Here is a 23,612-nt window from a genome sequence, read left to right on the forward strand (position 1 = left end):
CCAAAATCTCATTGCATATGCTAGGGGCTCTATTTCAGAATATTTGATTTGTTAAGAAGCCGTGATAACCATCGTTAAAGAACATGAGACAGAAGTCATGGCTACCAACTACAACCTATTCTCTATAGCCTGTTCTCTAAGGCAAGCAGATTACTTGCCTTAGTGTATATACCCATGGGTCAGTTTTCAGAGACCTACATGCTTTCTGAGGTGTCCTCAGCGGGCACAGGGATCTTGTGGCTGACTCAAACTGCATGACTCCTGATAGTGGAAAATGACCTCCACTTACAAACTCTGTAATCAGCTGACTGAAGGCATTTCATTGTATAGCTACACTAGCTGGCTTCTCCTTATCTTTATGGTAGACAGGCATGATGCGATATGTGAAGATGCATTTATCCTCCTACCAGGATGTTGAGACTAGGATTGAGATGCCAATCCTAGCTGAGTTCCAGGGACCGATCCTGGTTTTTAAAGTGCTTGCTCACCCCTAAGTCCTTTTTAGACTCTGCAACAAAGTTGAGTTGTGCTGCTCTTCTCACAGCAACTTTACTCCCTGTGGGGACCACTTCACAAAAAGTGACTGTGCCATTTTCCTCAGGATCACAGGGGTCAGCTTCAAAAGAGGCCATCTTTCTGATGCCAGAAATAGGCAGTGCTATCTGCCCAGCTCTGATGATGAGGTTTGGTAGCCCAGTCAGGGCCTGCAATGGATGTACCATTGCTTCTTTTGTTCATCCTTGTTAGTTATTGAACCTAAGAGCAATGTCACTGTGAGCCCTATTCCAGGCATGTCAAATATTTGGCTCTAGTACAAACTGTTCTTAAGAATAATGGATATCCTTGTTTTCAGAAGACAGGATGTGTATTATACTCAAGGTGGTGTAGGATGGCTGGGAGTGGAGAATTTGTGAGCACCTCTCAGTTGTGTAAACAGGCACAATGAGGGACCAGTGTACAGACAGGTCCGGGTAGTGGACCAGGACACCTAAGTACTTTTAACATTTTCTCTAAGAAGAGCATGCTAGCAACAAATTCCACAACTTTCATGTGACTCCCAAGGTTTATTTCCCCATTGCTCAAGGATAACTTGGTAGAATGGAGCATTTTAAGTTGGTCGAGTTCACACTTCTTTGACTATTTCACCCACTCTGTAGTCTGAGCAGGTTTCTGAGAACATCACCCTCACTTTGTTGCTCCCACTGGGAACCATGTTTGCCCTCTTCATCTTTTTTTTTTTCCCCGAGACAGGGTTTCTCTGTGTAGTCCTGGCTGTCCTGGAACTCACTCTGTAGACCAGGTTGGCCTCGAACTCAGAAATCCTCTGCCTCCCAAATCCTGGGATTAAAGGCGTGCGCCACCACTTCCTGACTTCTTCATCTTCTTTTAGGATTATTTTTGTTTCAGTTTATTTGCTGTTATCTGCATATGGTAGCTATAGATATGTCAGACTTGCACTTCCTAGTGCTCCCTGGATTTCTTGGATGTGAATGCAGTAGCATTTGCCCTTTGAGCTTTGGAGAGTGCTGAGTCACGGCTACTTCAAGCGTTTCTTTGGTTCCTGTCTCTCTTCCCCACCCATGGCACCATAGAGACTACATTCTCTAAACCCCTGTCCACATTGTAACCCCAGCTGTATGTTCATCACAGTGAATCCTCTTATCAATTAAATACCATTTATTTAAATTTGCTAATTTGGTTTCCTAGAGGTTTTCCACTCACATACTTTCTCTCCTTTGAGTTGTGAGCTCCTTGTTTGCCCATAGTTACCGTGGTTTGGGGAGAGCAGTTCCCCTGGGTTCTCAGCCCTCCAGTAGATCTAAGAGTCAGTTTGTATTCTGTCCTGCTTTGGCTGTTGTTTGAAGAGAGTGATGACTTCTGGCTCCAGCTTGCTGCCTGGAAACCCTTAAGACCTTTCTCTTATTTCTTAAAAATCATCTATTTACAGATATTGATAGGAACCTTTCTATCTTCTTTTAATTACTAAGGATCTTTGAGATTCATAAAGTGCAGGTTTGGAAGTTGGGCAATTACTATATTTCATTCCCTCTCTCAGTCCTCTACTTCAGTGTTCCAGGGAGGACCTGCCCTAAGAATGATCTCTAGGAACTGGTGTTTTGGGGAGATCAGCAATAAAGTAGTCTCTGCCCAGAGCACCTGATGATTGACAAGAGGCAGGCCTAATGCAGAGCACCTGATGATTGACAGGAGGCAGGCCTAATGTCTGCAGCTGATGATTGACTGACAGCAGGCAGGCCTAATGCTGGCTCCCACACAGCATGTCTGGGCAGTGCCCGGTGAGGTTACCCTGGCTGACTCCTCATTCTGCTCATCATGTCTCCCTTCCTTAGACACTCTATGAGATTTTTCTCTCATCTGTCTCAAATAAATGTCTTCTGTTCCACCAACTTTTAGCAATTAAAAGGGCAAATTAATCTTGGAGCTGTTCTTCCTTCAAAATATAGAATTAAAAGATGATTATAACTACAGGCAAGAAAGCATTTGGCTTATGCATCACTTAGAAATGATAATAAAGATTATCCATATGGTCTCCTGTTCTAGCGCCCTCCGCTGCAGTGGCAATCACCTGACATGGGTGTGGTTGTGATGATGGGGGTCATTTTCAATTCTGCTGCATCCTAGGTCGATCGGCGGCATGATGATTTACTGGGAATAGCTGCCATTTTCCATTTTACATACTGATGGCTGCTTAGGCAGCATTTGAATACTTTTTTCTTTTTTTTTCTTTTTCTCCTTTCTTTTCAAAAGTGTTTTGTATGTTTATAAAAATATATTGAAACAGAATTACATCACTTCCCCCTCCCTCCCACCAGTTTCTCCCCTGTTCCCCCACTCTCAAGTTGCTAGCCTCTTTCCCTTTGATGATGATGATCATATGTGATGATCATATGTATATGTATGTGCAAATATAGAAATGAAACTTGCTGTGTTCATTTTTGTCATACACATACGGTTCAAGTCTGACCATGCTCTGTTTATGGTTCAAAGCTGACTACACTGTGCTTATGGTTCAAGGTTGACCATGCTGTGCTTATGGTTCAAGGCTGACCATGCTATATTAGACAAGAGGCTCATCTCTGGAGAAGCTGGCTCTCCTCCTAGCAGTCATTGGTTGCCTCCAGTTCTTTGGTTGGGAACCCAGGAAATTGCCTGCTTCCATGTTAGCATGCCTGTGAAATTGTCGTTGTCCTGGTCTTGTTGATGAGCAATCCCTAGGAGAAACTATTCGACAGCAGGATGGGGTTGCCAATGCTACGGTCGTCTGGCATCTCTTCACTACCTCACTGTCTTCTAAAGTATTTGGGATTCCATCCTTGTCTGTTCTGGGTACATAATCTCTGGTGAGAAGATCTTCAGATAGATGTTTTATCTGCTGCTTTACATCATTTTCCGTTGGGGTTTTCAGGATTTTCAGGTAGGTAGCCATCACTTTAAACGAGTGTTGCATGGCTAGGGAGTAGGACGAGGAGGTCAGGTTCCCTGCATTTCCTCCTGATGAGGGAAGGAATGGGGACAAGTTATCCCAGCTGGAAGTTACGTTGGCTATGGCCAATGTCATTTCAACACCTAAGAATTGCAGGTTAGTGGGGTGGAGCCAAATCACAAATTGAGAACCCGTAGTCCAATTTTGCCTGGCAAATATTTATTAGAATCTTCTCTTTGACACTCTGTCTCAGTTATTTCGTAAGAAGCTAGTGACTCTAGGAGTTTAATCAGCCAACAGATGTTGACAGAATCTTCTAATGATTCTGGTTATTTGGGATTCGTTTGTTGTATGGAAAGCACTCTTTGATTTTTCCAGCTTATCGTTGTTGTTGTTGTTGCTGCTGCTGCTGCTGTTCTTACTGTTGTTATCAGAGACAGTGGATGCTTCTCTCTCTGTGAAACCTGACAGGGAACCTCACATGTGTAAGGCACATAAATCATTGCAAGAAGGAATGCAGTCACTCCTGAACACCAGTGAGCACCTGTGCCATGACTCTGTCTTCTGTCTGCATGCACGTCCACATAACTGAAACTCTTTGTCCCAAGGAAACTGGCCAAGAAGAGGAAGGAGACGATGAGCAGCACCCGGCAGGAGATGACAGTGATGGTGAATTCTATGGACAAGAGCTATGCTGAGCAAGGCACCAACTGCGACGAAGCCTTCTCTTTCATGGGCACACACAACCTTAATGGGAGATGTAAGTGCCCCCACAGCATGGCTGTCACCTAAAGACCAGGTTCTGGTAGCTCCATGGGATTAAAGCCCCAAATCCTCTTACACAGAACTGCTTCCTCTAGCCTCTATGCCTATGTTTAGAGAAGGTGTTTCTCTAAAGGTACTGGGACCTAAGGAGCCCAGGGATCCATGGGAAATGAATGTCTTTCAGTTCTCTGAGAGCAGTGACACAAAGGCTCCCTCCCCTCTGGCTGAGCACGCACCTGCTTCCCCCTCACCCCTTTGGTTGCTTAGATCCCATTTGTAAGCAAGCCAGGTGTGGAATGCCACCAGGGAAGTCTGTTGTGAAACGGGTCATTAAATGGCACTAACAAGTTAATTGTTTGTTTGTTCAGCCGACAGTCTCTGCCTTTATTATAGGGCAATTAGCGGCAATTAATAAATTAAAATGAGCTTCAGCGAGTCTCAAGCTTGGCATCGCGTGGGCTAGCCAATGCCTACCTGAGCCCACCTGTGATCTCCATGCAGGCAGCTTTTCTGGAGATCAGCAATTCAATTGTTTATCTGAAGTACCAAAGGAACACATTTTTTCCATCCCTGATTATGTGGCCAGTGACCAGCGTTAGAGCCCAGAGCTGGGCCCGATGCTGTAGTTCATGGCACGCACTCATCAAGTCCTTTCTTTGTGGGAAAGCCATCCATACTTATGACCACAGGTACCTCCTGTATGATCAGGATGTCCTCAGCGTGGGTCAGAACAGCACAGGTATGAACAAAGCAGTGCACAGAAAGCCTGATAGGAGTCTAGGGCATCACAGATACATAGGCATGGATGGTGTGTGCTGCTCACCTGACCAAGCCTTTTGGCCAGAGGATAGATGATACTGGGCTGTAGCCTTTCTTCCCTTGGGACTAAGGTACGCTCAGCTCAGCTGTGCCTCAGAAGCCTCACAAGCCTGTTACTTAGCTCACTTAGCTTCTACAGACTGCTTCTTCTGATTAGAGTGGCTGCCATTGCCCTGCCTTTTCTCCCCCTATTCGAGTGAGCTGCCTGCACACCCAGCCTGCCAGGCACTGCTCTGACCTAGGAGGGCAGCACTCTTGGGTTCTCGGCCCCCTATGACATTCAGGGTGCAGAAACTGGTGTGTCATCGTAATAAACTCTTCCATGTCTTTCTGCTTTTTTGTAGCAGAAAAACACTTGTTTTAATCACTAAAAAAAATTATATATATATTTTAAAAATCCATACATGCTGACCTAGCTCCAAATTGAAGTATCCTGCCTTTGATTGTTTGAATCAGATGGTGGGGGCACTTTAAATACACACAGAGCTAGAATTTGCATAATAGCAGCTATTCTCTATGCATCAGCATACAAGGGACCACACAGGATGGGGGACACGGCTCAGGGGAGAACACGTATCCAGCTTATGTGAGACATATGTGAAACATATGAGAACCCCCCCCCCAGAAGACAAAAAGGTATGGAGAGGGACGGAAGAGACCACTCAGAAGGTTCCTCACTTTCACTTCACTGTCAGGTTCTCAGGAATCCGTTTTCCTGTAATGACCCACTCCAAGGACAGAAACAAAACTAATAACCATGGGATGTTTCCAGTTTGAACTCCAGGGGGAACATCACTGCTGGACAGGAAGTCTAACTGGGCAGTTAGCTCTATTCTGGTCTGTTGCTGCGAGACCGCTGAGGACCACGCTTTGCCAATGCAGCCTCTGACTGACCCATCCCTTGGAATTCTTTGACCCTCTACTCAGTGAACGAGGCAGAAGAACTTGTTCCCTCCTTTTTTTTAGGCATGAAAAGTCTCTAACAGTTTCATTGACAGGGTAAACGTTTTCACAATACTCTATTCATCCCCTCCCAATTAAAGCTACTAGGGAAACAATCCCAAGGAGAGTTTATGAAGATGCTTGGGCTACACACACACACACACACACACACACACACTGGCACGAATGCACACCATGCAGATATACATACCTGCAAGTTCTCACTCAGAAAGTTCTAGAAGCTGTGAGGTGAGTTACTTTTTAAAATGAGATAGGAGGAGAAAAAAAAAAGGCTGGAGAATTTAAAAGTAAGGAGGAATTCATTTATGGGAGTGAGGTGTAATCTGTCCACCAAAACTAATATGAGAGATGCCTTCCTCTTCACTATACCATAATAAGGGGAATGTAGAATATAGGAAAGGAGAATGGGCTCTGTATGAATACTTAAAGACAAACGTTTGGCACAAAGGTGGATTTGAATACTCATAAACAAATGTATTTTAACCCAAAAGTAGAAATAAGCATAGTTACTTTGTATCTGCCTCTCACACATTTGCCAAACACATAAAAAATGGCTGCTCCAGAAGATCAACTGGCCTTGTGCTCAGCACCTGCGTAGTTTATAAGTGTACAATGCCTTTAGTTCTTCTTTCTATCAACTGCTGCTTTCCTGGCAACTTACCAAAGCTGGGCATAAATGTGACCCTTCTCTAGTTTAGGGAATTAACCTGGTAACTAACAGGCAGCCTGGATTCTGCTCCTCCCTCTGTCCCTGGCATATCTGCCGTTTGGAAATATGACCATGAGTAAAGGCACTTCCCTTTACAGTGGGGATTGCTTCTGACAACTAAAATACCTTAACACGCCATCAAAATGGTTACAACCTGAGGAATTACAAGGACCCATAGCACTGCCACGGATAGGGTGATGAGATGTTGTGTGAATCTCTGTGGGCACTCAGCATCAAATAAATCCCTGAAGTGCTTAGGAGAACTGTGGGAGCCATGGGTGGTGATGGGAGCCATGGGTGATGATGGGAGCCATGGGTGGTGATGGGAGCCATGGGTGGTGATGGGAGCCATGGATGATGATGGGAGCCATGGGTGGTGATGGTAGCCATGGGTGATGATGATGATAGCCATGGGTGATGATGGGAGCCATGGGTGGTGATGGTAGCCATGGGTGGTGATGGTAGCCATGGGTGATGATGATGGTAGCCATGGGTGATGATGGGAGCCATGGGTGGTGATGGTAGCCATGGGTGATGATGGGAGCCATGGGTGGTGATGTTGAACTACCCTGAGCAGACATCAGTCCCCACACTTTAGTGAAGTGAAAGTGTGTCTAATTACCAATTTGGGATGCAGAAGAGAGTGAACATTCTACCGGCAAAATTGGAAATGCCCATCTTCAGTGGACTCAATTAATCAGAGGGCTTGACCTTTCCTTTGAGCAATAGAGGCAAAGAGACAGTGTGATGGTCATGTGCTCTTCAGAGAAATGATCCAAAGAAGTGTATTACTATTTAGTAGTAGTCGTCGTCGTAGTAAAGACTAAAAGGGCAACATAGGAAAAGTGGTTTCCTTTTTCAGTACAGCACAAATCAACCTCACTTTTATGAGCCAGGTTTCAGCAACCCAAATGTTCAAAATATGAAAAAATAGAGGATGTTTAGCAAAGTCCCATAACACTGCCATTCCCTTCGTTCATCAGGAGCCCCATATTGACTTATTCCCACATTTGTATTCATAAACCCCAGCTCAGAGCAGAAGCACAGTCACAAAGTGCAAGGCAAACGTTCCAAACGAATAAACCTCTTGGGTTTCCACATTCAATGTGGTGGCCGCTTATAGGTGTTTTCCATTATGGGATAAGAGGAGTCTTTGTCTGATCAGAAAAAGGGTTTGTCTCCTAAAACGGATAAGGGATGACCCGGAAACTACTGAGAATGGTGGCATTCACCACGTGGACTTCAACGAATCCCAGAGGCTCCTCCACGTGAGTGGTCTACCTTCACATGGACCAGCTGCCATGATTCTAGAAGGTCCTAGGTTCCAAATTCAACCTGCCCGTGGCCTCTGACCTGCCTTTTTCTCTCTCCACAGCTGTGTCCTCGCCATCATCCTTTACAATGAAAACAAACACGCTGAGCACATCGGTGCCGAATTCCTATTACCCAGGTAACGGGCTGGGCCACCGTGCGTCCTTGTGCCACTTGGGCTTTTTTGCTTGATGTGAAGCCTCAGCTTCCGGTGGCTTTGCTGGGGAAGTTGGGGACTGTTCATCAGTCATTTACTGTTCTTTCTCTTTTTACTCTCTCTGCACTGCCCTGCTTACGATGTATGACAGACCCATTTGTGCCAACTGCAATCTTAGGTGAGAATGATTCCCTTTCCCAAAGTTTATTTCAGGAGTGACTGAGACAAATCAGCTGTCCCCTAGAGGAGACTGGAGCTTGTACCGTGCATGATACCATGGTTAGAAGCGGGGCATGGGGTGGGATGGAGCTAGGGGCATGGGGCAGGCGATGAGTCTTCCTCTGAGGTCTCCACTGGCAGGAAGGATTTGCTGCATGTGGCGGGTAGGGTAATACCAGAGGGCTCCCCTTTTCTGTGTTCAGAATTTAATGTCAGCTCTGATCCCAGGGGGGAGATGAACGACACGTCATCACTCAGCTGTGTACTTTCCAGAGCTGAATCCTGTCCAATGTGACAGTCATAAAAGTGGAAATGGCTGCTCATTATTTTCACTTATCTCTCTAAGCACTAAAAAAAAAAAAAAAGAAAGAAAAACGCCAATTTCAAAAATAGCATTTTCCTAATGATGCCTCCCCGACGCAGTGCAGTGATCACAGCAGGGTCTAGACCCCCTGCCCGTCCATCCAAGACACCCCCGCCCCCCAGCCACGCTGTCTATCACATAGTGGAATTTTAACGGAACTGATGTTCTGAACGGCAGAATGGCAGGAGGGCGCTTTAGCATCATGTACTTTGTTATCTGTCAGATGTCCCAAGAAATGATCTGAAATGTTAGCCCAATGGGGCAGAATGCATTTAAAGTATGAAATATTCCCAGCAGGGGGTTACAGGAAAAAAAGGTCCCGCTTGTACAGTGTAAGAAGGGTGAGGAGACATGGCATTACCTGGCTGTGCTAAGCAGACAAGCATGGGCTGCTGTGGCGTTTGAGACGCATATGTAACCCGAGCGTGTCCTGGCTGTGTTCTCTTTCTACCACTAACCTTCCGGGAAAGGAGCACAACAAACTCGACTTCCAGGTATATAATGGTTCACTGTAGTCAGAGCTTCATCCTCAGCTTCAACTTCTTCTTCCTGACTCTCTTCACTAGGCCTCAGTACCCCACAACTCCCCTCTGTGTTTCTCAGTTCTCACAGTTGTTCAAGTTTCCAAGGAGAAGGGTGACTTTGGTCTTCATACTGGAGGGTTTTTTTTTTTTTTTTTTTTTTTGGCTTAAGCAAATTGGTTGCCTAAGGGGGAGAGCTAAGGTAGAGTATGGAGCAGAATATTCGAAGTGGTTATTCTGAGGTCCGATGCAGCCCCCATTCAGGCTCTAATGCCAACTACAAAGGGGGTGCTTGGTTTTAAACCCTTCTCACAGGTGAGGGACACAGTCTCATTTCATGCACGCTGACATTGAGGTCTCCATGCAGAGCCATCTGTGAAGTCACTGGGTGGGTGAAGATCAGCACACGAGGTGGCGGAGGCATTCACATCCCAGGTTCCCTTGTAGCTCTCATCCTGGAGGAACCATGGGTGGGGAGGGCTGAGTCTCGCACTGTCATAGGGAAGAAAGCATTCAGATTTCACAGCAGGGTGAAGATAAGCTTATTAAACAAATACCATTTTTCCAAAGCCACTGCCTTTATTATTAGGAACATTAATGACATCTTTTGAAGTCGATTAAGCTCCCTGTTCTGAGAAAGCATGACTCGAACAGACAATTCAAGTTTCAAAACTGGTGTGAACACAGTAAGTCTATCACATGCACAGATAACTATTTTCTGGTAAAATCTGTGCAGTAGAAAACAATGGGAAAAGTGGTGGGATTTGGAAACTGTGGTAGAACCCCAGGATCTGGTTACCCCTGGAAACCACCGGAAGAGGAGCTTGAGTCCTTTGCAGGGATAGATCAGTTACGATTTACACTGAAACAAGAAGGGCTGTTTGTTAGGCTCAGCACAAGTTATCTCTCTACTATGTTAATGTTTCATTTTCACTTGTAAAGACCCAGTTCTCATGGAGAATTTAAGTCTATTTTACCTCATTTGCTTGTGAAAACAAATGAATGGATGGATAGATGGAGACAGATAGACAGACAGACAATTTGATGGTAGACAATAAATGATTGAGCCACCTCTGTCTCAAAAACACAGCATCCATTCCAAGTCAGTATTTTCAACTAATTCATGAATGAGTATCGAATTAATTTTCAATTCCGAGAACATCATTGGAATTAATATATTCAGAAACCTTCCTGATTCTTTCCTCTAAGACATTATTTTTAATTTTAGAAAATTGTTGCTGGGTAACTTTTTAATATAGAAAACAGATGACATGGGGTGCTGTTTATCAGTAATAAATCATCTCAGCGGTCAGAGAAAGCTGATTAATTGTTCACGTTCATAGAGTCGGGAATTTCTAGGAGGAGAGGTGACCCAGTTTCCCAATAGACATGGCACACAAGTTCCCGTGGACACATCTGTGTCAGAGAACAGCTCTCTCTGGAGGAGGTAGTGGTGTGGAGATGGCTGAAAAGGTGTCCCATTCTAAAGATGAGGCCAAAGCATCAACACTCGATGGAGAAACACAGGCAACATTGGCAACAACTGTGGCTCCGAGGCCTTAAAACTCTAAAAACAGCCAGGCCTGGGAGCAGAGCATCACCAGATTCCTGGTGTATCCACTTGAAAATGCCTGCGTCTCTTAGGTGGTGGTTCTGCTCAGCCACAATGAAAGGCAAATTAATGGTACTCACTACACAAAGTATAAAAACGAAGAGAACAAGAGAGGCACAGAGGGGAAAGTAATTAATGTTCCATTTCTTTTAGTATTTATACAGAGAAGAGCTTCTCTCCCAGAGGAACTAAGAGCCCCGTGGATTGAGTACATCAGCAGGGATCCTGTGTCCCAGCTGATAACTCTTGGCAGTTGCCAACAAGCAGATCTGATATGCAGATTCCCAGGGGGGGTATTGGTGACTATTAAGATGGGAACATAGACCTTGCTAAATGTCAAAGCAAATCCAAATGAAAAGCAAAAACAAATCATGAAATCAGCTTCTCACCCTTTTTTTATTTTGTTTCTTTTTGTGTCTTTAGCCGCCTTGTAGTGAGTGGGGTGCCATTTCCGCAACGGCGACATAGCTCCACCCCTGTGTATCACCCTCCATACCATGCATCCCCAGGGGCTTTGCAATGCATACAGAGCAGGGTTGCAGGACAGGCACTAAGTTCCTTAGGACTAAGCGTTTAAGTAGAACAACAACCCCCCGCCAAAAAAAAAATCATTAAGAACAACTATAGCTGAAACCCCTGTTTACTATATAATCTGAAATTCCCAAACATCCCCATCCTTCCTCATATATATTTATTACTTACATGTCAAATTGATTTGCTATCTCCTTTCCAGTGACTCGGCACTGTGATTTCATAAAACCCTGCCTAGTTCCTGAAACAATGAGAAGGATTCAGCATTTTTAAGGAGTTAACCCAGAGAAAAGTTCTTAATCGAATAGCCTCAATTGAACACGTCTGACTCAAACAATTTTTAGTAGATAACACTGTTGCCATTCATCAATCTAATTTACCAATTGTGAGCCATTAAAAGAGAGCCTATTTGGGCTCCTTTGACCAAATTTTGACATTAATTTTCTAGTACAATTTGATTGGCTTTGCTCAAGAAATTTAAAAGACAAATGTATATAAATAGCCTTTATTTAGTTATTTCTCAGTTTATGGGGGATGAAAAGCAATTTTATACTAATTTTAATCTCCTTTATGTTATTGGGTGCCTAAATGAGAGAACTCCACCCTAACTTGATGGCAGAGTTTAGGCTCCGCCCTCTCTGACCGTCTCTCGAGAAAGAGTTTACTGGAAGGCTAAACCACATAGTAGAATTGCCTGTAGTTATCCACACAGACTGTTGCTTACGTCCTGTCTCCTTTTTCTCCTCCTCTTCTCTCCTGATCCGATTTAAAGTGCCAATCAATGGTAAGTTCCCCAACCGGCCCCTTGGAGAAACTGCGGAGGGAGTGTGGGAGTGTGTGTCTTACTCACAGACCTGACAGAGCCAGTGTGCTGCCCTGTGCTGGCCTGCATGTTTGCTGTCCTATACCATCCTATGTGTGATGCGTTGGCCCGCAGTGTTTCATTAAGTTTTCTGATCCCAGAGCATGCAAAGTGACTCATTGAAACATCACTCCCAAACCAGTCTCCCTCTTGTTTTTTTTTTCTCTCTCTCCTTTGATTTCCTAAACTAAGTGCCCATCCCACCGCTAGCTTTCGATGCCAAACCATTTTGTGCACTTTTGTTTTGCTCACAGAACATTTGTAGAGTTCGTTTATTTCATCACACAAGTGAGTTAGGTAACATTTGGAAGTGTACAAGCCTGCCTTTGCACCAGGTCTTGATAAAGTTTCAGATCGAAACTTTCACCAGTTTTTACCACAGAAATGCTAGAAGGAGCGTTTGTCAGTGAGCTTTGCGGAAGCAATATCTCGTTTGGACTGCTTTGTAAAAGCAAACACCCCTGCCTCATTTCTAGCATATTGCCAATCCTACCTAAACCTACAAATTGTAACTTTTGTTTTCTGGCTAAACCATCCTACAGTGGAGGGATGTCGGCAGCCAGCTTGTTAGCGCCCCGTGGTCCCGACTCGGCCCTCTGGTTCACCTCCTTCTCTCCTTTGTCTTCCTTTCCAGATGAGACCCACACAATGGCCAGCGACACCAGCAGCCTGGCACAGCCCCATACTTATAAGAAACGCGAGGCCGCAGATGTGCCTTACCAGACTGGGCAGCTTCACCCGGCCATCCGTGTGGCAGACCTCCTCCAACACATCACTCAGATGAAGTGCGCTGAGGGCTATGGCTTCAAGGAGGAGTATGAGGTGAGCCTGGGCCAGCAGCTGGCTGGCTGCATGTTAAGGAATGCATGTTATGGCTGCATGCATGGATCCTTGAGATGCCAGGCAGAGGACCAGATGGGGGTGAGACTTAGACCAAGTTCGAGTGTGTTCAGTGGGAGAGGGAAACCACTTCACATTTTACTTCCTTGTGCAGAAACATCCACTGGCTGCAGGCTGTCTTTCTCCTCCTCCTTTAGCCCTTGCTCCTCCTCTTCTTCCTCCCTCTCAACTGTTTTCCTGCAGCTAAGCACAAAGTTAAATCCAAGTTCTATGACTGTCTCAGGAAGAAAGTGTCCACTTAAAGCCACTGTAGACCAACTATGGGAGTCGCATTGTAAAGAGCAGACAGTAGGAAGGACTGGCTGTTGTCATGGCTATACCTTCTGTAGTTTCAGCATCCAAGGGTGTATAGCGCTGGTAGGGATGTTCCAGAGGGCACCTGCCAGAGGCTCTTCTGGGACCATAGCATCCTCCTACCCTACATAAAGTACGGAGTTTCCTTCCCTCTCAGCCTCAGTCATCAAGCAGAGTTTGCTAGAAGCTCATTCCAGAATCTAGAGGAAATTTTCTGACTTCACGACATTTAACACAAAGTAGCACACCGTCCACTGAGGGTGCGTGTGCAGGTGTGTGGAGAAAGTAGGAAGCTTACATTGATTTTTGTGTTAGAAACGCAAAAAAGTAATGTAATATAATAAATATAATATAATATAGCATAGCATAGTATAAGCGTGTGGCCATTGTGAAGAGCATGATTTCTCAGAATAGAAGCAGACCTAAATAGGAGTGGATTTCTAAGCCTTGGAATATGTTTTAATCAAACCTTTATGTATAGAATCCTCTCATGTTTGACAAACCTCTCACCTGGCAGTAGAGTGTTGTTGCGATTAGTGGAGTCCCTCTTTGTTATCTAATGGTTTTATTGGTGCTTACACCAGCAAAGTACCCAGAGGCGGCTCCTCTAGCCTGTCTTGGGGTTGTCAGCTTTAAGAAAGATAGGAATCTGCATTACGGAGTCTCGGGATCTGGCAGAACACCAGTCAGCACCTTGTGGGAAACAGGCACGCGGCAGTTTTCATAGAGAGACATCCAAGTCCTGGGGCTCCGCGGTTGACATTGTGAAGCATGCTATGACCTCAGAGATGTACACCACACTAGCCACACCAGAGTGGCAGAAGGGGATCCAGCAGACTTTTCAAAACTTGGTGCCAAATATTGGAGGAGATAATGCATGTGTTTAATGATTTTGTGCTTTTCTTTCGTAATTTAAGACAAGTGTTTTATACAATATATTCTGATCATGAGTTTTCCCTCCCCCAACTCCACCCAGATCACCCCAACCCCTCATCCACCCAACTCTGTGCCCCTTCATGTCCTCTCTTTCTTTTTTTTTAAATTTTCCCATGTTTTATTTTTTATTTATTTTTTTAATATTTTTTATTACATATTTTCCTCAATTACATTTCCAATGCTATCCCAAAAGTCCCCCATACCCTCCCCCCCACTTCTCTACTCACCCATTCCCATTTTTTGGCCCTGGCGTTCCCCTGTACTGGGGCATATAAAGTTTGCAAGTCCAATGGGCCTCTCTTTCCAGTGATGGCCGACTAGGCCATCTTTTGATACGTATGCAGCTAGAGTCAAGAGCTCCGGGGTACTAGCAAAACCCAAAACAAGAAACACACATACACAAAATAATGCACAAAACCAAAAAAACGAATGACACAAACAAAAGACCAGTAAGATAAAAAAAAAATACATCCAAACAAAGCAATATGAGACAAAAATACCATTGGGTTTGTTATGTGTCAGCCAACTATTACTGGGTATGGGGCCACTCCTTCTGTGTGGTTAATATGGAAGATTCCATTAGAGAAAACGTTTTCCTTTGCATGCAGGGTTCTGTTACAGACAGCTTCTTGGTTAGAAGTGGGAACCCACATCCACATCCCCCTTGTGGTCCTGGGACCTCGGCAGGTTTGAACCTATGTAGGCCCCATGCAGGCTGTTGCAGTCTCTATGGGTTCCTATGTGTCTTCACGATGTGATTTCCGTGGTGTTGCTCATCCCCTCTGGACTTCACACTATTTCTACCTAGCATGATGGAGACATCCCATCTAGAACTGAGTGCTCCAGAGTCTCTCGCTCTCTGCACACTGTGCAGTAGTGGATTTCCATGTTAGTTCCCATCTACTGAAGGAGGAAGCTTCTCTGATGATGGCAGAGTGGGGCACTTGCGGATGAGTATAGCAGAGTGTCAGTAGGAGTCATTTTGCAGCTGTGTCCCTGTAGCAAAAGAATTTGGTTTTCCATGGTCCATCCTACCAGTGTGAGGTGTGTGCATTTTATGGTGTGCACCTTAAATCCAATTAGAGAGTGGTTGGCTATTCCCACAATCTTGGAACTAGAATTAAAGTAGTACCTTTGCGTACCAAGCAATGCTCTGTATCTCACTGTAGGGCACCTTAATTTGGTCTTGGCTTTGGTCACCTCTGCTTGGTCTTAGGCTGAGCTCTCTGTCCAGCTTAATTATCAAAGATCCACTACAAACGGCACAAACAGTGGCTGAACCATAGCCTGTGACCCAGAGCAGCCACAGACATGCTGTGCCCAGCCACACATGCACCATGGTATGGTGGCAGTGATCTGAGATCAGAAGTCGGCAAAACCACAGGGACCAATCCCAACTATGTCCCTGGAGTCTCATTTCATTCCTGAAAACATTTCCAGATGAAGTTCTGTATTTCTGCAGCCCTGAAATTCTTAGATTCACCCTTAGTAGCTCAATGTATAATTCAGTGAAATTGACAGCCTTTGCATATTGCCTCATGCACTTTTAAAGGGTAGCTTAGGAATTAATAGGATTAAGAATAAGACTTCCAAAAGCATTAATATCTTATGAAAGACAAAATTAGGTTATTGAGAAAACATAAGCCTAATGAATAGAGATGCTGTCTTAGCTCTATCCGATATTCTGCATGTAGATATTGCTCAAATGTTTATTAAAGATGTTAATGTCAAAGAGATTAGTTATAGGCTCAAATAACAATTCATAAAATAGCTGAGTCCAATTTTTCATGGACTATTTAAAAATACCTACCTTGTGACTACTGTAACAAACTATGGGCAATGCATATCTGAATGTCTGCAAAATTTATTTCCCACTCTAATCTCCTGAGGACTGTTGATCTGCAGGTATAGACTAGGGTATCTTACACTCATCTTAAACATTCTCTGATTGACAGTTCATTAGGATTTGTTATATCTTAAAATAAAATGCTGTTTGTTAATGAATTTCAAAAAAAAAAATCTTCCTCTTTCACTCAACCCATTCAGTGATCAGGGAAATGGTTTTAAAGCGAATACTCTTGAAACTCAAAATCAATAATCAATTTCTTTAAAAAAAAGAAAAGGAAGGAGAGAAGAAAATGTGAAATAGTTCATGGGTGAGGAGCTACTGAACAAAATATAAAAATGGAAAACTTTATTTGGAATAATTCCATCAACTGGCTCAGCTGTCGAAGGTGAGGTTCCCAACCAGAAATATACAAATAATCCCATCACCCAGTAACTCACCTCTTGCTGCTGTCATTAATGTGACAATTCAGACCAATACTGGCATCCCCTGTAGTCTGTAAGTAAGGGAATTGGTCTGAAGCAGTGATATTGAGTAGGCAAACCTATGCAGATTTACAGATGAGATGCTTTCCAAAAGTGCGCATCTCACATGAGACCTAAAGTCCTGACCAGCCCTGGTTTTGTCTCTAGCACCTAATCCTTAAGTTTTGTAGCTAAGTCTGTGTGTGATTAAAGCCAAGCTTCAGGGAATTTGGAATATAGTAGAAAGGGCTGCAAATATTCTTATTCTGATTTTTCTAACCCCACACAATCTTCATCCTTAGGGTGGATAAGGAAAGTCTTTAAATGGTTGCTTTTTAAATAACTTTAACTTTACTTTAAATGGTTGCTTTTTTGTATCCTGGGTAGTTTTATGTCAACTTGATGCAGACTAGAGTCATCATAGAGGAAGGAACCTCAAATAAGAAAATGCCTTGATAAGATTCAGGTGTAGGTAGAAGACTGTAGGCCATTTTCTTAACTAGTGATAGATGGGGGAGGGCCATCCCATTGTGGGCAGGGGTCCCCTCTGGGATAGTGGTCCTGGGTTCTATAAGAAAGCAGGCTGAGCAAGCCATAAGGAGCAAGCCAGTAAGCAGCACCTCTCCATGGCCTCTGCATCAGGTCCTGCCTGCAGGTTCCTGTCCTGCTTGAGTTCCTGGCCTGACTCCTTTCAGTACTAAACAGTGATGTGGAACCATAAGCCAAATAAGCCCTTTCCTACCCAAGTTGCTTTAGTCATGGTGTTTGTCACAGCAGTAGAGACCCTGACTAAGGCAACTAGATTTAGAGCTGTAAATCTAAATCTAAGGATATACCCTTCTCACTCATGCCTTGAACAGTAGGCTTCCTACAAATCTTGGGCAAGTTGTCTAGCCTCTTTGAACCTGAGTTTCTTCATACATAAATGAAATTAGTGCAGTATCAGCCCTTTGTGGTTATGTGAAGATTTAAGTCATGTACTATATATCATAAGGACTGAGATTTTTATCTAGCATACAGAAATCCTTCATGTGTTTGTAAGAAAACATTCAAAGTGTTAGTGAGCTTAAGACAAAATGTTCTACTAACAAGTTTAACGTGGTAAGTTGCCCACTGCCATGGACACACAGTGTTGGGAACACTTCAGTGACCACCCGCTGTAAGATCACAGTGTGACGAAGGAACTAAGTCAGAATGGCTATGCCTCTACTAACAACCTGCATGACCCGGATATGTTCAGGGTACTGTGAAGTGTACTTGGGTACACTTGATCCAAATTGGGACAAAAGTGACTCTTCTTTAAAGCAGGAGTAAAACCTGCCACAGAAGCTGAAATAGGGCACATTCCATATAAACACAAAACAAGAGAGTATCAGTGCTTTGGAGAAGCCCCATACCTGATGAGTGTCATGATCAGTAAAAGGTTTAAGATGCTGTGCATGAGAAGTATTGATGTGGCGGTCTACACGCTAGGAGAAGCAGAGAAGACTCCAGGAAGTAGGCATGCTCCTCCTTGTGTGGATGGAGAGCTATCTCATAGAAGGAACTTGGTCTCCTAAAAGTTATTTCTTGGAGACACACAAAAGAGAATGAGGGAAAAAAAGGGGGGGATGTATTTGTGGAGAAAGTATTCCAAATGTGCCAGAATGTTTAGCCTCCAAACCCACTGGAACAAAGAAGGCCTTCCATTCTGAACCATGTCCGGGGAGGTGGGGAGCAGGGGGACGATAGAGATGACTACTCAGCCACTGCCCCAACTCCCTGCACACAGCCATTTGCTCTTTCTGCTTCTCTCCAATCAACAAGGAAAACCCAGTCACGCACTTCATTCAAGACCCCTTGGAATGGTGGCTTCCCCCTGCTTCTCTGCTCTCTGTGGTTTCCAAGTCAGCAATGCCTGAGAATTGCCCTGAACTCAGAAAGGCTTCATTAGAAAGCAAGTAGCCAAACAGAAGTGTGTCCAAACAAGAAGGAAACATGCTGTGGAGAGGAAGCAGAGCCCTTCTCTGTGCAGGCTCTGTATTTGATTTTGTTCTAACAAGATAGTCATATGGCACAGCTCACCAGGGCGACATAATAATTTGATTCAAAAGAAGCCCCTACAGGAATCACAATGAAGAAGCATGCTCACTTGAACAAAAGATGACATATTGTCAGCAGCAAGTGACTAAGACCTGGGGTGAAAGGACTGTGCAAAGGGCAGGTTTGTTTATGTCGCCAGGAGAAATGACCAGACTCTTTCTTCAGGAAAGCAATGACCAATCTGGACAGACCCCCAGAGGACAAATCCATAGGATCCCCAGAAATGGGGAAAGGCCACAACTGGACTCTAGAGAGTGGGGGCAGGGCATTGTGGGACTCAGCTACCCAGCCCTGAAGACTGGACAGCCCCTTGTTACCTGAAATTGCAAGGGAGATGTGCCGTGACCCTGGAGCCTTGCCTTGACCACATGGCTGCTGTGCTAGACAAGAGTATGCTTGGCCACCCACCCTCCTACTTGACCTAGCACTGAGAGCAGGAAGGTCTCAGTGTTGGGGACAAAGCAGCCACGCCCCCACCCCGTGTAGTCAGCCTGTGGCATGCTCTCCCTCATCCCCAAGGGCTTTGTTCACTGAGGTTTGTCACTAGTTCAGAATCCCTCTGAGGAGCCAAGCAGGAAGGCGGTGGCCTTCAGTAGGCAAGCAGCATACCGTTCTCAGAGAATGTGCGTTGCTCAACCTGTACCATTGAGATAAAAAAATAGCCCTTCCAGATGGATCAACCCCAAGACACACAGCCTTTGCTTTCTCTCTGAGGTGAGGAAGTTCATTTTTCTATAGCTAGAGTCCAAACTTAGGAGAAACAGAAGTAATTCTTTGCACACTGTTCTTCCAGATAACATGTTAATACATCCCACTGGATTTAGAAAAACACTGGCCTCTCCTGCTTACTGTCCTCATGTGTCTCCAGGGCGCAGATGCTGGTGGTTAATTTTGTAACCGAATGTGGGGATTGTTCCTTCAGTCAGTTTAAAGCAGGGGAGGGAAGACAGTCTGTCAAACACTACAGCAAATGAGTATCCCTCAGGAGCTCGGAATTGCTTCAAATGTGCCATCCCCTAGGTGTTCCATTGTAAATATTTGAGTTGTCTCTCTTCCCCCTTTTATCTTTCCCCTATTTTCAAGTCAAATGGTTGGATCTGTTATACGGAAGTACACTATTTCACATGTTAGCCTTGCAGCCTAAGAAAAAATTATCCCCGAAATCTCTTCCCACCCTGTAACATGCCTGCTTTTTCTTTGCTTGCCTCCCTGCTTAGAAAAGCCAATAGACCACCACTTGAAAACCTCTGCTCTCTGCAAAGATGGAGCCCTAATTTCTTAACCTCAGATGTACCAAGCTGGGGAACATGAACCCTGGATCCTTAGAAGGCCTAGCATCAGACACCTGACCCTGGCCCCCAGCCCTGGCCCCGGGGAGTTACACAGCATCTCCTCTGTTGGTTTTTGCAGAGACCGAAGCAGGTGGAAAACAGAGCATTGTGTGTAACTGAGCTGCTAGAACCCCTTCATGTGACTGTGCACCACCTGGAGTGGGAGCACCTCCCCTCCCCTCCTCTCCCCTCCCCTCTTCTCCCCTCCCCTCCAGCCCACACACTTCTCACAGGTGTCTTTCAGTTCCCTTTTCATGTTGCCAGCTAAGGCAATCAATTGCCACAATCAGCTCAGGTTATTTTCTGTCCCACAGGATACTAAACACACAAAATCACCGAAAGCTCAATTTGGGGAGTGGGGAAGGGGGAGGGGCTCTGGCAGGCCCAGAAGGTACTCTTGGATCAGCAACAGCTGCGCCTCCAGTGGAAGAAGCAGCCAAGTGATTCTGACATGTTCTTTTCTTTAATGACTGTGTTGATGGTGAGCCAGGTCCATAAGGAAATGATAAAAATTTCTCTCTGAATTTTTGAGATTGCCTCAAGCTCTTCGGTCAAGTTAGTTGAATGTGTGCATTTCTATATACTTTCTTATTGGAGAGAGAGAGAGAGAGAGAGAGAGAGAGAGTCTCTACTTTTTTCTCATGTTATGTGCCTGTGTTAAGTTGCGGGTTACGCACAGGGAGGCCAGTTAGAGTTCTGTTCCACCATCCTTTACCTCATTCCCTTGAGACAGGGTCTCTCACTAAACCTGAGAGTAGGCTGGCAGCCAGCAGGGCCCAACTATCCTCTGTCCACCTCCAACATGGCTGGGATTACAAGTGTGTGCAAAGCCACACTTGGCTTGACTTGAACTCAGATCCTCATGGATTGCTCAGCAAATGCTCCTACCAGCTGAGCCATCCCCCACCAAGCCCACATTTTTAAGTAGTGCAATGGAGAGAACCAGCTTTCCTGTGTGTCCTACTTCTGGTCTTTCCAAGGGGATGTATGCAAGTGTGTGTGTGTGTGTGTGTGTGTGTGTGCACACACGCAAGAGTGTGTGTTACGGATTGTTGTACCTTGTCTCTGAGTTCAGGGTCTCCAATTTCAGCTAACATTAACTTCAGTTACTTTGGCTCCGGCTTCCACTGATGTCATGCAGCAGCTTCGCCTTGAGGGAATTACGTTGGACACTGTTATTTCCCATGGCTCTTCCTTCCTCTGACGTTAGCTCATAACAGCTGACATTTTCTAATTTCTTTGAAGCACTTCTAGGCAACTGTCTGGTTTCCATTTGGAAGCTGGTTCTTCGAGTTCTCTTTATCTTACCTGAGAGAAGCTAAGCAATTTCCCCACTTGTTAACATGCTTTTACTGTCATATGCCATTATCCAGGAGCATTTTCACAGAGGCTGTGGACCTGAAGGGGTGGGATGACAGTGTGTCTGGGTCCCAGCATCTGTTAGACCTCATGTCTTTCTTGTATCTTTCATGCTTTGGATTATCGCTGTGGTGTCACCACCCAGTAGCAAGATCACGACTGTCCAGCCCCAGGCTACTTCCACATCATAGATCATAAGTCCTAACAGCTTCCCAACCCCACCCCTCCCCTGCCATTCTTCAATCTGTCTCCTCTTTTTGACCCCACAGGCTATCCTTTATCACTTAAGTGGGTCAGAGGGCCCCCTGTCTTCTCCTCTGCAGAATTCTCTCTTGCCCTGTAGTCAGTTTTTCATTGTAAGACATGTATGTCCTTACACTTGACTAATGTTCAAAGACCTATCAATGCTTTCAACCCTGGGAGGCAGTGTAGCATCCTTCATCCCTCTAGATAGGCACTCGGTACCTGCCTTAGGTTCTGGCTTCAACCTCAGCTGCTTCCCACCAGTTTTCTTTGCTCAGCTCCAAGGTTCCTCTCACTCCAGCACACCTGTAGAGCTAGGCTGCAACCCCATGTGGCTTCTGCAGAGAGCAACTTCTAGCTCCTTTGCCGGAAAGATCTCTTCGGATCTAACTCAGTGGGCCCCATCCCAGCCATCCTTATCTCTCCTTCAGAGGCAACCGTTGCTCCACAGTGCAGGCTCCTTGCTTTACTATTAATAAACAGTATAACTGCTAACACGATACACTTGATATTACTTGATTTATCCTATAGCTACATCGCTAGTATGAAGTACTTCTGTGTGACTAAATGACTCCTACATATTTAAGCACATACACATTATGATCAATTATAAAGATAGGTGTAACTGCCAATCAGTCCAAATGCAGAAACTGTAGAATGTAGAAAGGAGTTGACTTGGGATCTTAGGAATTGCAGTTTTGGAGATACAGCTTCAGATATCTCTGGCATAAAGAAAGCTGACAGTAGGACGGGGCTTTATGTAGTTTGCTGGATGTTGAGAGAGGACAGGGACTAAGCGAAGGATTAAAATTAAGGAAGATGTGAGCAGATGGGAGGTATCCACAAAGCAAAAGTCCATCTTCATCCATCGTGCCCAATGTGAGCTCACTGTAGATATCGATATTCAGCAAGACACAGTCCACAGTCTAGGCAGCAGCTGTTGTATGTGAGTTCTGCCTGTTAAGTGGACTCCAGGCTTCATTTTGGAATCTTTTTCAGGGATGATTTTGCCTTTAAAAAAAATCTTTATTTTTCTCAACTATTAAAAGCACCTGTTCATAATCCCAACACCAGGAGATAGAACCAGGGGGACAAGAAATCTGGGATCACCCTTGTCTACATAGGGAGTCTGGGGTCAACCTTGTCCACATAGGCAGTCCACTGCAGACCTCAGACACCAGATCCCAAAGGCCTGCATGTATTACAGTCCTTTTATAGACCTAGAAAGCCCTCAACAGCAGCCAGGATTACAGCTCTTGCCCCTAACCCTAACCCTAACCCTAACCCGGGATATATTTTCAATAAGAACCTAAAATTAACCAGTAGTGATTTTAACAGTGTTAAGACAGTACTTAATACCTTCTCCCAGGCCAGGCATGGTGGCACACACCTTTAATCCCAGCACTTGGGAGGCAGAGGCAGGCGGATTTCTGAGTTCGAGGCCAACCTCATCTATAGAGTGAATTCCAGGACAGCCAGGACTACACAGAGAAACCCTGCCTCAAAAAAAAAACAAAACTTCTCCCAGAACCTCCCCCCAAAAGAGGTGGATACTCACTTCTCTCTCAAGGCCAGTGTCTGGAAAGAAGTAGAAGGGTTAGAGGGTTGAAATTTTCAGCCCCAACCACCGGCCTCCAGGAAGAGGGAGTAGGGACAGCTGGAGACAACATGTGTAAAACCAGGTGACCGACAAGATTTAGTGAGCGTCTGGGTAGCGGGACACGTGGAGATACGGAACATGATGGGCCCATGGGTATCACCCGAGCCCGTTGCCTCTTCACCATGCCCAATGTATTTCTTCTTCTGGCTATTCATTTCTAGCCTCTGTAACAACTAACAGATAAACAACTGTTACTTTGAACCATGCTTGCAATTATTT

The 23,612-nt window shown here is 44.9% G+C and overlaps 1 protein-coding gene across 4 annotated transcripts in view; it reads left to right on the top strand.

The window, feature by feature from the left end:
- Ptprm (protein tyrosine phosphatase receptor type M) overlaps nucleotides 1–23,612 on the top strand; it is a 688,723-nt gene that overhangs the window by 534,520 nt on the left and 130,591 nt on the right. For all 4 annotated transcript variants that reach the window (XM_029470944.2, XM_085832583.1, XM_085832584.1 and 1 more), the window contains 3 exons: nucleotides 4,054–4,205; nucleotides 8,077–8,151; nucleotides 12,913–13,100. In XM_029470944.2, coding sequence (XP_029326804.1) covers nucleotides 4,054–4,205; nucleotides 8,077–8,151; nucleotides 12,913–13,100 — 415 coding nt within the window. The remainder of the gene's footprint in view (nucleotides 1–4,053; nucleotides 4,206–8,076; nucleotides 8,152–12,912; nucleotides 13,101–23,612) is intronic.

Source organism: Mus caroli, unplaced genomic scaffold, assembly GCF_978045245.1.
Source record: "Mus caroli unplaced genomic scaffold, Mus_caroli_1 scaffold_18, whole genome shotgun sequence".
Lineage (NCBI taxonomy): Eukaryota > Metazoa > Chordata > Mammalia > Rodentia > Muridae > Mus > Mus caroli.